The sequence below is a fragment of the Camelus ferus genome, chromosome 19 (genome assembly GCF_009834535.1).
Source record: "Camelus ferus isolate YT-003-E chromosome 19, BCGSAC_Cfer_1.0, whole genome shotgun sequence".
In the NCBI taxonomy this organism is placed as follows: Eukaryota; Metazoa; Chordata; class Mammalia; order Artiodactyla; family Camelidae; genus Camelus; species Camelus ferus.
The window spans coordinates 40,602,911-40,618,222 of record NC_045714.1 but is presented as its reverse complement, the minus strand read 5'-3'; the positions used below and the strand labels follow the sequence as shown (position 1 = coordinate 40,618,222).

At 46.0% G+C, this 15,312-nt stretch overlaps 1 protein-coding gene across 6 annotated transcripts in view; it reads right to left on the bottom strand.

The window, feature by feature from the left end:
* The window catches only part of ACTR5 (actin related protein 5), a 29,008-nt gene extending 15,567 nt beyond the window's left edge, over window positions 1-13,441 (bottom strand). For all 6 annotated transcript variants that reach the window (XR_004313230.1, XR_004313229.1, XR_004313233.1 and 3 more), the window contains exons 1-5: window positions 12,768-13,441; window positions 11,388-11,617; window positions 8,549-8,718; window positions 6,509-6,727; window positions 5,458-5,639 (exon numbers count right to left, since the gene is read on the bottom strand). Coding sequence is in view for 1 of the 6 variants with exons in the window: in XM_032462296.1 (XP_032318187.1) it covers window positions 5,458-5,639; window positions 6,509-6,727; window positions 8,549-8,718; window positions 11,388-11,617; window positions 12,768-13,166 (1,200 nt within the window). In the remaining 5 variants the exon portion in view is untranslated. The remainder of the gene's footprint in view (window positions 1-5,457; window positions 5,640-6,508; window positions 6,728-8,548; window positions 8,719-11,387; window positions 11,618-12,767) is intronic.
* Between the last annotated feature and the right edge of the window lie 1,871 nt (window positions 13,442-15,312).

Below are 15,312 nucleotides of genomic sequence, written 5' to 3'. Positions count from 1 at the left end.
GTAGAAAGGACTGCCTGAAGGGAGGGTGTCTCGGGAGGGTTCAAGCAGACTCAATGCCAACCACCGAGGCTGCACGGGGGGAGAGCCTTACATCTGGTGCGTGTCCTCTGAGTCCCTCCTCCCTCAGGGTCTATGACTGACGTAATTCACAGCACTTAACTACACTTCTCTAGAACCTACTCGTATCAGCTGCAAATATAAAAAGCGAAGTCACTCTTAAAGGCCACACCCGTCAACATGTGCTCTCTGGCTACCCGCCTCAGAAGTCCCTCCTGGAAGCCAGTAGCCGTGCTGAGAAGCTCAGGTATACGGAGAGGCTGCGTGGTAATCAGGTCCGTGGCCCCGCTGAGTCGAGCCTTTCAGTCATCCCAGCCCAGATGCCAGAGAAGGGAAAACCTTCCAGGGACTGCAGTTCCCAACTGCCCAAGTCATCCCAGCTGAGGCCCCAGACAGCCCTCCTCCACTGTCTGAATTCCTGACCCATCAGACTTGTGAACACAACAGCGTGACTGTTGCTTCCAGCTTCTAAGTGTGGAGTGCTTTTTCATCCAGCAGCAGGTTAAGTGAAACAGGCTTCTGGTGAGGCAGGAGTCGAGAAAGCCCCAGAAGGCTACCAGGCCACCCGTGTCACTCTTCGGCTTCCTTGCAGCCCCCACGGCAGGTGTCTGACTCCTCTCCTGACAATCTTTGCTCTGCCCCCTTTCTAATCTCTGCTCCACCGTTTCCTGCAGGTCGCCTTCTGTGCCTCAAAAAACCAACTCACCTATTTAATCTCCATCCCATCTCCTGATCTTTTTTTCTTGTCCTTTCCCTTCCTTGTCTTCAAAGGCATGAGTGTGTCACCTCCTATCCGAGGCTGAGCCTACCACCCATGGTCTCAAAACACTCCCGCCCACCCCTCTGCTTCCTCTCTTCTCTGACCACTCTGTCTCCATCTCTTTGTCTGGCTTGTCTCCCGCCCCCCAACCCCGCAGCGGGGGCCTGCCTGGGCATTCTTTTTCTCTCACTTCCCATGGGATTCTAGGTCCCTCCACAGCTGGGCCCTGGGAAGTCCCAGCTGCTGCCCCACAGAGACCTTAGAGATGAGGCGCTCAGACCCAGCTCGTTACCTCCCTAAGCTTGTCCACTGGCACCACCCTGCACCCTCTGCCTTTCAACCCACCTCAGTGTGACCGGAGAGAACCTGGACCTGGACTGCACGTGCCCGAGTCTCAGCTGCAATCCTTCTAGTGGTGTGACCTGGACCAAATTTCTTCACTTCGCCTAAACCTCGGTTTCCTTATTCATAAAATGAGAATGATGACAGTACTTACGGAATATGAAAACTAACCAAGATGATACCTGCACAGGGTCTGGCCACGTGTCACAGGCTCTATCATCATCAGCAACTGCCACTCCTACGCGGCACCAAGATCTGAGTCCTCCTCCGCCCTCCATCCCTATGGCTCCTGACAAATTTCGGGTCCATGTCAGCTCTCTCCTGGATGACTACAGCACACTTTCATCCTGTCTTCCCACCTCCAGCCTTGCCTCTCCCTAAATCCACCATCCCAACTGCCACCAGTTATTTTCCTAAAATAAAATCTCGTCAGGCTATTTCCTTGCTCAGCATCTTGTGAAAGCTGTGTGTGTCTCAAGGCTACTACCCAGGCTGACTGGCAGAGACCTTACAGGCAGGCCACTGCCTCCCTCCCCGGCACCATCGCCCACTCTCTTGTACCCCATGTGCTCTGCTCCCGAACGTGTGCGGTTCTCTCCATCTAAAACGCCCTTCCTTCCTCATGTGCTATCTGCTGAAGTCAAATAATCTCTCAGGGCTCAGCTGCAATATGCCAGGCCTTTCTCAAAACTCCATCTGTATTCCCACACACATCTGCCACTGCACCTGATTAAGTTTTCTTACAGTCTGACTATGCTGCTACAGCCCTATTTTTCGAGGCACCAAGGAGGGTAGGAATTGTATCTTCATCACCTCTGCACCCCTAGTCCCTGGCATCCCATGTCTCGCACGGAGTGGCGGGCCCCTGGGATACTCCCTCAAGCTTCTCTAGAGTAGAGAGGACTGTAAGATGTCGGGGTTTCAAAGAGCCTTCTTGGCTGCAACAAACACATTATTATCCACCTTCACATCTAGTTATATTCAAAAAGCATGTCACCTTAATATAAAATCATAATCACCAACACATACACCCTAAAATAAAAACATCTGAAAGTATACTGAGTGAAAAAAGCTAAACTCAAAAGGCTACAAACCCTACGATTCCATTTATACAACATTCCTAAAATGAGAAAATTACAGGGATGGAGAACAGATTAGCGGTTGCCAGGGGTTAGGAAGTGGGTGGGAGGGTGTGGAGAGAGAGAAGGGTGTGACTGTGAGAGAGAAGCAAGGGGGATATTTGTGGTGATGGAGCAGGTCTGCATCTTGACCGTGGAGCTGATGTACAAATCTATACCTGATAAAATTGCCTAGAACTTTAGACACACACAAGGGCATAGAAAACTGGGGAAATCTGAGTAAGATTTGTTAACTGTGCTAACGTCAATTTCCTGGTTTTGTTACAGTTACTAAGATGCTACCATTGGGGGAAACTGGTGAAGAGCACATGGGACCTCTATGTACTTCTTTTCAAACTTACTGTGAATCTATAATTATTTCAACATAAAATAACTTTTTTTAATAAAAGCATGTCACCTTACAAATAACATCTTAGCTTCACTAAAATTGGTAAAAAGAAATTTTATTTAGCCCAGTTCACATGACTCAGGGAGAGCAAAGCTAGTGATTTCAGTGCCGACAACAGGCATCCGACAGGGCACAGATTCCTCTACCACGGCTGGCTTCTCACCCTCCAGGGTTTGCCAGGGTCTCCACATGTACTGCGTGGCATTCAGGAACACAAACACAACTGTTCTTCTGGAACTGAACAGAACCACTGTTTGCCAAGCACATCAGAGAAGATGCAGCACTGTTCCCTGGAACAGCCTTGAGCAGCACAAAACATGCAGAGGCCAGCTCTGGTCTTGGCTCGTCAGGCAAGAGAACGTTCTATATTTGGCCCATTGTGATTCCCAACAAAGGAGGGTGCTCTCAAATTGTGCTCTCCCCCTCACGCCCCCTTACGCTGCACTTGGAGCGATGCAAAGCGAGCATCTTCTAGGCTAAATACTTGATTAGGAATGCTAACAAAGCCTACGTACTGCTTTACTACACCCCCATCAAATACTTGCAGAATAGCGAGGGCTGGAATAGATTGGTCTATAGGAAAAGGTGGATTTTAAAAAACACTGTTGAAACATTTAGCTATATTAATTCAGTTCAGCCATTACTGCTTAGATGGCATTTCAATATGAACTATGATCCACATAAGTCTATGCCCTCCATCCTAAAAGAATTACACTGCTTGAAAATACAGCAAATACTTTGTGAAAGGTAGAACTGGCTGGTCAGTATTGCGGCCAAATTTAGCCCATGAATGTTGCTGTAATTGATCCTAATCTCTAACAATCACCCTCAACGAATGCTGACTGACCATCAGAGCTTTAGGGACGGATCAATTCATCAAATTTGTTGTACACAGAAAAGCCTTTGAAAGTCCAACATTTCAAGGGGGCAGGTTATAGCTCAGTGGCAGAGTACATGCTTAGCATGCACAAGGTCCTAGGTTCAATCCTCCATTAAAAAACATACATGTATAAAAAAAATAAATAAACCTAATCCGCCTCCCACCAAAAGACAAAAAAACAAAACAAAACAAAAAAAACCCAAACAAAACAAAGTCCAACATCCCAAAATTTCCCCAAACCCAGAGAGATCTGAATATGTACCCTCAGAGCCCAGAAACCAAGCAGGGACTTAATAAGCATCTGCTGAATGGGTGAACGGAGTGGTTGAACCAGGGCATGTAACAGATGCAGAAAAATGAACAGAGCAAAGGAAAACCCAGTTCCCCAACTGCTGGGGAGTCACATCTTCAGTTATTTGATTTCCCCTTTTTAAGTCTGAAATCACCCACCTGCAGGATGGCTTAACGGCACATCCCTGGTATAAAGATGCTCACGCCCTGTGGCCGTGTTACTCATAAGAATGATAAAACTAAGTGCGGATAAACTAACAACAAAGGCAACCTGGGTATGGATCCCAGTGAACAAGAGCTCAAATCTGAAGCCCAGACATGAGAAGTGGGAGGAGCAAACTAGAAAAGGCACATCAGCCCCCGGAGCTGGGACGCTGCGCAGGGGTCAGCTGGTGGGCCAGGTCTCTTCACCGCACATCTCTGTGACCCCAAACACCGGGCTGAGGACGCCTAACTCAGGAACTGGCTCTATCAAACACTCAGGCTCGTGGCCGGTCGCTGCCCTCATGTGTCTGCAGCCTGTCAGAGAGGTGGGGAAGGGGAGGCTGAGAGCAGGAGCCCTGAAGAGCCAGCCTCCAGCCAAGACAGTCCCTGCAACAGCAGGCTGCCTGCTGAGCTGAAGGCAGCTCTGAAGTCACTGGTAAGCACCACACTACACGGCATCAAACTGGAGCTTTCCACAGGACTTTCCAAAAATACAGGTTTTAGAATTTAAAGAAAGTTGACTTAAAAACAAAAACCAATAGCTGCATGGGATAATCCTGCCCCAGAAGTATCACAAGGCAATGAACAAGTTCCCTGGTTTTAGAACTCGAGAGATGACAGATTCGGGAATAACATATCCACTTATTACCACTTTTGTCCAGTTCTAGACAGGAGAGCCAGCCAGAGACTTGGGGCCAAGGTGTGACCTGCAGGCCACCCCTTCACCACGCAGGCCCTGGCTCTGAATCACCTAGGGCCCTAGCTCAGCCCCGCCACCCCAGCCACTTTTGGCCACATCAACACTGATTAACAGTCCACTGGCAGGGAAACAAAAAGGAGAGACACCAAAGATCAAAGAGTCAGTGTTGGTAATTAACAAAAAGCTGATCCTAAATAAACCTACAAACATTTTATTGAGCATGGCTATCAGTGGCTGGAAAAAATTCTTGAACTATGTGTGAAGCATACCCCTGTCCTTAGGGAGCATGGAGAAGGAAACGAGGTAGATGGAAGGGCAACCACAACATATTCAATAAAAGATCAGGGGAAAGTTAAGGGGATGTATGACTAACCGCCCAGGAACCATCAGAGTGGCAGGTTCAGGTTCAAGATGGGCTACATGTTTGGTGTGTGAATGCTGCTCCCCCTCGACACTTCCCCCAGGGCGCCAGAGCTCTACTGGGTGAAATCCCTAGGGTCAGGACTTCAGCTGGCACCAGCTCAGCACCATCACCGCCCCCATCCATGTCCCTGTAGACTTCACACCTGCTCTCTTCCCCCAAGTCTGGTCGCAACCCCTTTGATGTCAGTCTTCCCCGGGCACTCCTCCCGCCCTGAGAAAGGGCCGTTCTCTCTACACAACCCTGCGGAACCTCCCTCCCAAGGCCCGCGGTACCTCTGGCTTGCTCTCCACCACATCCACCTCGAGGTTGACCTCTGCTTGAAGGATCTTCTGCTTAGCTTGCTCCACCGCTGAACTGAGCTTCTGTATGTAGGACTGCAGCTCTTCTGGGGAGTCCATGTTCAGCTCCATCAGAGCTTTGTGAAACTGATCCATCTGGCCTTCCTCTAGAAGCTTCCTACAAGCAGAGCAGTCACAAGTCACCCTCAACGATGTGCATCAGGGCAATCCCACACAGGAAGGAGGCAAGTCGCTTAGATGCTCAACGGAGAACTGCGGCAGGAGAGGGCTCCCTGAGGTCCCCACCTGCCCCTCTACAAAGTCACACCTCCCACCAAGAGGCGCACAGCTGCCCTCCTCCTCAGCTGTCTCGGGGCTCCCACTGCACCACCAACTCAGCACCTCCTGATCAGGCAAAACTCATGTCTGTGACCAATGTCAGAAATGTTAGCTTTTGGGTGGGAAGAGGTGGGAGAGTTACTGACAGGAGGTAATGTTCTATTTCCTGATCTGGATATGGATACATGGTGTGTTTCAGTTGTGAAAATTCATCAAGCTGCACACCTAAGATCCACGTGCTTTGTATCACATGTACTACACTTAAGTTAAAAAGTTAAGGGGGGGTGGAGTATAGCTCAGTGGTAGAGTGCATGCTTAGCACACACAATCCCCAGTGCCTCCATTAAAATAAATGAATAAATAAACCTAATTACTCCCCCAAAAAAGACATGGGGAAAAAAACAAATAAACCAGGATAAATAAATGAACCAGCTCTAAAAAGAAGTTAAAGGTCAAACAAAAGAGGCTAGAAGGATAAAATTAATGAACAAGGTCAAAGGCCACAGCTCTTTCAGAAACGCCTGTGGCTACACCACCCTCTGCGCCCCACGACCTCCATGCGGATGATCCCCCGGCCTCCTCCTTGACCCCAGGGGGACTGAGACAGCTGATGCGCTCTACGGCTGAGGGAGAGTATATCGGAAGAAAACTCTCTGGGCCCACCGTGCTGAGCAAGGCTGGGGACCTGCGGTGGGGCCAGCTTTTACCTGCACGTAGAGCAGCCGGTCCAGCCGCTCCTGGTCGAGCTGCAGCTTCTCCTCCCGCCGCCGGGCGTTGAGCTCCTGCAGCCGCCGCAGTTGCTGCTGCCGCCTCTCCTGCTTCTCCTCGGAGGTCAGGGTGCTGCCCAGCAGCTTGCTGGAGAACGGGAGCTGCATCTTGTGGACGTTGTCTTCGTAGTAATCGGGGCACCGCCATTTCTGCAATTCTTCAAAGGCATGGTTTTGGAAATCAGGAAATGGAAACACTATTAGCACTGAGATGAGAAAGTCAAGACTGGGTTCCAGGCCCAAGTAAGGTGGAGAAATCACACACCACCCCATCTCTAAATCTACCCGATCAACGAAATGCAGCTGGAAAACCCAGACATGAAGCCAACACACCTGTTCTGAGAGAATTGCTAAATGAAGTTCTTCAGACAGAAGTGACACCACTGGAGCACCAGAAGTAAAGGAAAAAGCAACAGAAGTGATGAAAATCTACTGGGTGAACACAGCAGATTAACCTCTTCTTGGGTTCTTTAAAATATGTTTGACAACCGAAAGCAAAAACTATGACAAGGTCTGTTGGGTTTCCCACGTATGTGGCTGTGACACATACGACAAGCCCAGCCTGACAGAGGAAGGACAGAGGGGCCTCTGGAGGGCTAGCATCTGCTCGCTCCACCTGCAGAGGCAAAGAAGAGATTCTAAGAAGACTGTGAAAAGTCTGATGACTGTCATCTCCAGAGCAACACTAAGACCTACACAAGAAATACACAGCTCATTTAATCAGACCGGCATCGCCAGGATCCAGCACAAGACAAAGACAGTACAAGAAACTGTGGATCCATGTCCCTCATGAACATAGACACAAAAACCTCAAAAAATTCACCAAATCAAATCCAGCAATACAGAAAAAAAAACACATGAACAAGTGGGGTTTATCCTCCCCAAATCAAGGTTAGTTCGATATTTGAAAAGCAATCACTATAATCTCCTATATTAACAGTCCAAAGCACAAACACCACAGGATCATGTCAGATGCAGAAAAACCACTTCACAAAATTCAAAATCCTTTCACGATAAAAATGATTAGCAAAATTAGGCACAGAAAGAAACTTCCTACACTCGATAAAGGATATCTGCAAAAACACTAGCGCTAACATCATATAATTAATAGTGAAAGACTAAATGCTTTCCCCTCCACACGATCAGAAATTAGGAACAAGGCAAAGATGTCCACTCTTGCCGCTCCTGTTCAATGCTGCACTAGAAGGCCTGGCCGTGAAACAAGGCAAGGAAAAGAAGTAAAGGCAAACAGATTGGGAAGAAATAAAACTGTTCGTACTCACAGATGACACATCTACCTAGTAATGTCTAAGGAACCTACAAAAAAAACTAGAACTAGTAAGTTTCGCAAGGTCACAGAATATAAGGTAAACAAATAAAAATTCATTGCATTTCTATACAAGAGCAATAAGCAATTGGAAATTGAAGTAAAAAAAGAAATAATTAGACATAAATCTAATAAAACATGTATAGGATCTATATGAGAACTATAAAATGCTGATGAAAGAAATCAATGAAGACCAAGATAAATGGAAAGACATATATTCATGGATTAGAAGCCTCAACACAGTAAAAAAAAAAAAAAAAAAAAAGTCAATTCTCCCCAATCTAGATTTAATATTATATCTGGATTTACATTTAGAATGTTGTTTTATATACAATCTGATCTACAGATTTAATGTAATTTCAATCACAATGCTAACAGAACTTTTTTGTAGATACGGACAAACTGATCCTAATATCTATATTTTAAAGGCAAAGGAACTAGAATAGCCAAAATAACTTTGAAAAAGAACCTACATATGTCAGTTATCAGCTGACTGAAAAGTCTATTAAGAAAGTAAATACCAAAATGGGAAGGGAATGCTAAAAAGTAAAAAGAGTAAAACAGTGCACAAGAGTCATCCTGGCAACAATTTAAGGAATGCCCCAAAGGTAGACAACATCCAAAAGCTGCAAGCAGGCGTCCTCCTCCTCACCTTCCACGTAGTCCTCCGCGATGTAGCTGTGCTCGTGCAGGATCTCCTCCGTGCGGCTGAGAGTGATGGCCGCCAGGTGCCCAGGGTACTTCAGCTGCAGGAGACGCTGGAGGTAGACAGCTGCTTGGCTTCCTCCCAGATTGATGCGTTTGCAGTTTCTAGCATCTAACCTACAACCAACGGATGGAAAACAGCACTGAAATTTTTGGCAAATTTTTGTGGAGAGAATATAGAGCACCATGGATGGAAAAGGATAATTTAATGTAAACAAACAAGGAAGAAACCAACCAGCTGGGGGAACATAAAATCTTACGGTTGGAAGGGAATTCAAAGTTCCCTTGGTGCAACCTCCTACACAATGCAGGCACTCCTAGTCCATGTCCAGACAGCTACCTGAACATCTGACTTCTGGCAAGAGTCTCAGGAGGAAACCAGGTTCAATGGGAAGAACACACACCCTACAGTTAGACCCTCATGGACTCATCATATATTTCTCAAACTGTGGTCCCAGGGCCACATATCCCAGAGTTAGCTGTGGAAAATGTTAAACAATGCTAATTCCCAGGACTCATTTGCTCTGGGGTGGGCCTAGGGATATGCATTTTAACAAGCTTCCCAGGTAGCTCCAGGGTAGGCCAGATTGAGAGCCCCTTCCCTAGACACTCCACTACTACTGATGCAAACACACACATGCTAGTTTGCTGCAGTCACCTAAGACCTCTTTGACCTGAAGTGAAGGGGAGGAGAACCAGAGTGACTTCATTTTATTTTATTTTTTTAACATTTTAACATTTTTAACATTAACATTTTTTAACATTTTTTATTGATTTATAATCATTTTACAATGTTGTGACAAATTCCAGTATAGAGCACAATTTTTCAGTTATACATGAACATATATATATTCAGTCACATTTTTTTCTCTGTGAGCTACCATAAGATCTTGTATATATTTCCCTGTGCTATACAGTATAATCTTGTTTATCTATTCTACATTTTGAAATCCCAGTCTATTCCTTCCCACCCTCCATCCCCTTGGTAACCACAAGTTTGTATTCTATGTCTATGAGTCTGTTTCTGTTTGTATTTATGTTATGTTTGCTTGTTTGTTTTTTAGATTCCGCATATAAGCGATCTCATATGGTATTTTTCTTTCTCTTTCTGGCTTACTTCACTTAGAATGACATTCTCCAGGAACTTCCATGTTGCTGCAAATGGCGTTATGTTGTCGGTTTTTAATGGCTGAATAGTATTCCATTGTATAAATACACCAACTCTTCTTTATCCAGTCATCTGTTGATGGACATTTAGGCTGTTTCCATGTCTTGGCTATTGTGAATAGTGCTGCTATGAACATTGGGGTGCAGGTGTCATCCTGAAGTAGGGTTCCTTCTGGATATATACCCAGGAGTGGGATTCCTGGGTCTTACGGTAAGTCTATTCCTAGTCTTTTGAGGAATCTCCATACTGTTTTCCACAGTGGCTGCACCAAACTGTATTCCCACCAGCAGTGTAGGAGGGTTCCCTTTTCTCCGCAGCCTCTCCAGCATTTGTCATTTGTGGACTTTTGAATGATGGCCATTCTGACTGGTATAAGGTGATACCTCATTGTAGTTTTGATTTGCCTTTCTCTGATAATTAGTGATATTGAGCATTTTTTCATGACTTCATTTTCTTAATGTGAGAAAGTTAAGAGAAGCAGAGCACTAGGAACCAGCAGTATATTGAAATGCCACTGCTATACCATACTTCACCAGCAGATGGCAGCATAGAACAGGCTATGCTCCAATCTGATCATTCCTTAGCCTTCAGGTAAAATAATTTTCTCTCAATATAACATAAAAAAGAACTATATAATTTTTAATTTCTGCATATTCTGTTTACATAAAATAGAATACTCAGTATATCAGGAGTTTTTGATAATGTCTAAGAATTACTTTTTTGTTCATGAATTTTTGTAACAACTTCAAGAGAAATTCTCACTACACATAGGGCTCAATAAATTCAACAGCATTTACTTTCATGTAAATATTCAGACTGTTTTACAAAGTGCCATCACCCACATTATTTCATTTCATCCTGAGGGTAACCTTGAGGAATCAGTTTTTCCCAAGTTTATATGTTAGGAAACTAAATGAAGTTAAGTACCTCATCCGTAGCCGGGCTGCAAACCCAGGCTTCCAACTTCAAAGCCAGTGTCCTCTCCCACTTACACACCCTCTCTATGCAAAGAGAAACCTTGTCAGGAGAGCACGATGCTGGCCTAGTCTCTTTATCAGACAACTGTTTAACAGCCCAACTATAAAACAAACATGGATTTTAAACACGACAGAAACTGTCCCTCACCTTTTATATAACTTGGAAACAGTTATGAAGGCAACTGTTAAGTGCTAGGTACTGTACTTGAAAAGAAAGGTCTAAACAAACATGATTAAAGAGCTCTGAACAACAAAATAAGCTCTTAATTAAAAAGTAACTCCCGAATAAAAGACAGTCTAAATTAAATATATTTAAATAATTTACTCAGAACATTTTTCTGAGCACCTACAACCTGCAGGTACTGTGTTAGTTATCTCACCATAAATCAGAATCATAAAATTCTAGAATTATGGATTTGGACCTCAGAGACCATCAACCCCAGCTCCATCCAGGAGATCACAAAGGATGGATGGTAAGTGACTTATCTGTACTCACACAGTGAGAGAGGTCAGAGCTAAGCCCAGAGGCCAGTTTGTGGTCCAGTACTCACTCTTTCCACTCCACCATTAAAGTAAGTGCCCAATAAATGTTTCCTGAATGTTTCTCAGAACAGCACTCAAATGCCATGAGTCCAACTCACCTCCCTTCTAAGACGGGTAAAATATGTGTACACTGGTATCCAGATGAAATGATGAGCCCGCTGGAAATCAAGCTCTTTGGCTTATTGTGGTAGAAGCTGAAGAGGCTGTCTATTCCGTAGGCAACCTTAGGAATCCCATAGCACTCAAAGAGAAGCTCTGACATCATTTGTCGTGAATACAGTGGGTTGCACACGGCTTCTGTCAAAACTATGGGATGATCGACACAGCCCTACTTTGAAAGAAAAGAGTAAGTTGACAGGTGATGAAAGAATACTCTTTTTAAAGCATTAAAAAAAAAAAAAAAACCAAACCCTCCAAATCCTCATTGCAAGGGCTGAATTTGCTTTTGATCTCCAATCAAAAATCTGATCAGAAGCAACTGTAAAACTCTCATCTCTCCTGGATATTGTTTTGGAAAGTATGAAAGTAAGGTCTACTTAAGGTGTTTAAGTAAAGCCCCAACCAAACTGTCAGCCAACACTGTTGGCTCTATCTTCAAAATATCTCCAGAATCCAACTGCTTCTTACCACATCCCCAATTCCTCCATCATCCCCATCTCCTAACTGCAACAGCCTCCTAACTGGTCTGTTTCTACACTATGACCCAGGCCAGTCCATTCTCCATACAGCAGCTATGGTGATCCTTTTGGAATATAAGTCACGTCCTTCTCTGTTCAACACTCTGCAATGGCTTCCCATTCTACCGAGTGAAAGCCTGTAAGGCTTGTGACTTGCCCTTTCGGTACCTCTCTGACCTCCTCTTCCACTTACTACCCTCCCCCTCACTCTGGCTGCCTTCAATTAGGATTAGGGCACACTCCTGCCTCAGGGCCTTTTTACTGGCTGATCCCTCTCTCCAGAATAATGCTCCCTCAATCACCTCCCTTAGTCCTTGCTCAAACATCACCTTCTCCCTGAGTCCTCCCCAACCATCTTACTGAAAAGATGTAACCCTCTCCTCTCCTCTCATGCCATAGAATCTACTACTGAATTCTACTGTTTACTGCCTGTCTTTTCATACTAGAATGTCTTTACATACCAGCTCCGTAAGCACAGGAGATTTTGTGTTATGTTCATGGATGTATTTCAAACATCTAGAAAAGTGCCTGACACAGGGTAGGTGCTCCTCACACTATTTGTTAATAAATGAATTTATTAACAAACGAGCATTAGGTGCTCCAAGAGAAAAGGGTGTTTTGTTCACTGCTAAACCCCAAGCGTCTAGCACAGGGCTTACACACGACAGGAGCTTAATATTTGATTAAGTGAACGACTAAATGACAGTCAGGACTATAGGAGTTACTATAATCCCTCAGAGGGCAGAGTGCCCGGAGACACATCTCAATCCTCCCCTCAACCCCAACCCACCCGCCCTTCACCTGTGAGGAGACACCCAGATGCTGGAAGCTGTAGTCAAGCAGCAGCTCCTGCAGCTCCAGGTTCACCGGCACGTTGCGGTCGAAGGGCGACCGGAGCATCCAGCGCAGCGGCTCCAGGCTGCCCAGCGCGTTGCCCACCTGCGGGCCTGCTCCGCCACGAGCCCCGCCCCGCCCGCGGGCGCACACGGCGCGGAACTGCAGCCGGGGTTCAGGGCCCGGGTCCGGCCCCGGGCACGCCCAGCCGGCGCGGGCCTGGAACGACCCGTTGTCCAGCACTAATGGCACCGGTAGTGGCCCGTGTGCCACTGGGCCGGCCTCCAGCACCGGATCAGGCGCGGCCCGCACATCGCGGAATGGAAACACGTTCACAGCCGGCGCGGCCCCACTGGCCACCGCCATCTTGGAGCTCGCGCCCACCAGCCCCGCCCCCGGCGCAGCGTCCACCAAGACGGCGCAAAGCCCCGCCCCGACGCAGCGTCAGCCCAAACGGCTCGAGACTCCGCCCTCGCGCGTAAATGGGGCTTCCAAGCCTCCTCTTCTCGCTAAGCCCGGCCAGCCTTTTCACCTAACCTGCCCCTGGTGACCCAGGCCGCCTTCGGGATAGCTAAGCCCCGCCCACCGTGGCTGTGGCTTAACCTCCCCGCAACATCCAACCTGACCATGCCCCTTCCTTCTAGCCGGGATTCCGGGCCAGTAAGCTCCGCCCCTAACGCGTAACGCCATCAGGCCACGCCCCTCGCTGGCTTCCAAATCTGATCAGGGCCCCCCTCCCTTTCCTCCTAGCCACGCCCTATTTGCCGCGTAACACCTTCAACCGTCCTTGGCTCCACCCCCACATGATTACTTCGCCCTTAGCCTCGCTGTCAAGGAAACAAATTCAGGGAAACTGAGTGTTCAATTTCTTGAACAAGGAGCGCCCTGTGCAGGCGTGTTCACTTGGTGAAAATTCATCAAACTATCCACCTATGATTTGTGCACTCTTCTGCATCTTATATTTTATAGTACAATAGAAACTTTCAAAATAGACTTATTTATTAATTCCTACAGACTGCCCTTTCAGATACCTCAAACAATGAGAAAAGGACATGCTAGTTGTTAATATGTATATTCTCTTTTCCTTTTAGTGGTACAATTCCCCTGCATGGTCGTCTAGCTTGGTGTGATCATGTGACTAAGTTCTAGCCAATAGGGGTGGGAATGGAGGTAATATGACCACCACTCGCTCCAGTTTTAGCTCTAAAATTAGGATTGGGCAAATTCTTCCCTGCTGCATTTCGCCCTTTCTACCAGCCAAGGGATTGGCAAGAATTAGAGCAGCTGCCATGACTCTGCCCTCCCAGCTCTGGAACATAACTTGGAGAGATAAAAACAAGTTAATTATAAGCAATCATCCTTAGCAAGAAATGAGACCCCCAAAACGTTCTAAATAACCTCTAGAACACTTCTAGGCCAAATCAGGAGCCAATCAAGTGGCAAAGTCAGATTAAAAGTGTTGCCTTCCAACACAAGCCATTATCTCAGACCCTTTCAGGTATCCATCATTAAACTGAGAAAGCAGGGAGGAGCAGGACACATTAAATATAATGAACATAAGGTTTAAGAACTACATTTATATATACTTATATGGAAAAATCTCTAAGATAGATTTTTTTAAAGAAATGAGAAGACAGTGCAGGTTTATAGGGAACTCCTTTTAAGAAAGGGGAAGAGGGAGCAAATATATATGGTTTTGCTTGTATTTTCATGCAGATAGACAAGAAACCAATAAAAGAGTTTACCTGTAGTAAAATGACTATAACTCAATAAAAAAAGTTTTTAAAAAAAGAGTTTACCTGTAAAGGAAAGGGACAAGGTGAGTGGGTCAGGTATGGGAGACTTTTTCACTGCATACTTTTGGATATACTTTTGATTTTTTTTAACTGTATGAAAGTATTACCTTTTCGGGGGTGAGGGGAAGCACTATGTATAGGTGAGGTAGACTGGATTATTGTTCCCAGTTCTTCACTCCTCTATAATAGGATTATATATCCATACCACCTGCCATGTAACTTTGTAGGGCCTGTCACTGTAGGCATCAATATTGGGCTTGGCCGTGTGACTTGCTTTTAGCCAGTGGATTGTTAGCCAAATGTAATCTAAGCAGAGGCTTTAAATGCACTTGTGTGGCTTAGACTGCCCTCTTACTCTCCTGCTTTTGGTCATGAGAAGAACATGCCCTGGGTCTAAAGACAGTGAGAGTCACGTGGAGGAGACCCAACACAGACTGTAGCAGGAGCCAAGTCCAGCCAACTGCCACCTAAAGTTGAGCTGTCCCATGGACCCATGAATAAGAAAAGCATTTGTTCTTATAATCCACTGAAAGTCTAGGATTGCTGTGCAGGAGAAAAGTGACTGATAAGCTATAGCAGTAGTGTTCAGTAGTACTTCCTGACTTGATGGAAATGTTCTACAGTCCACTATGTCTAATGCAGCAGCCACTAGCCACATGTGGCCACTGAACACTTGCAATGTTAGCGGTGCAACTGAGGAGCTGAATTTTTAATTT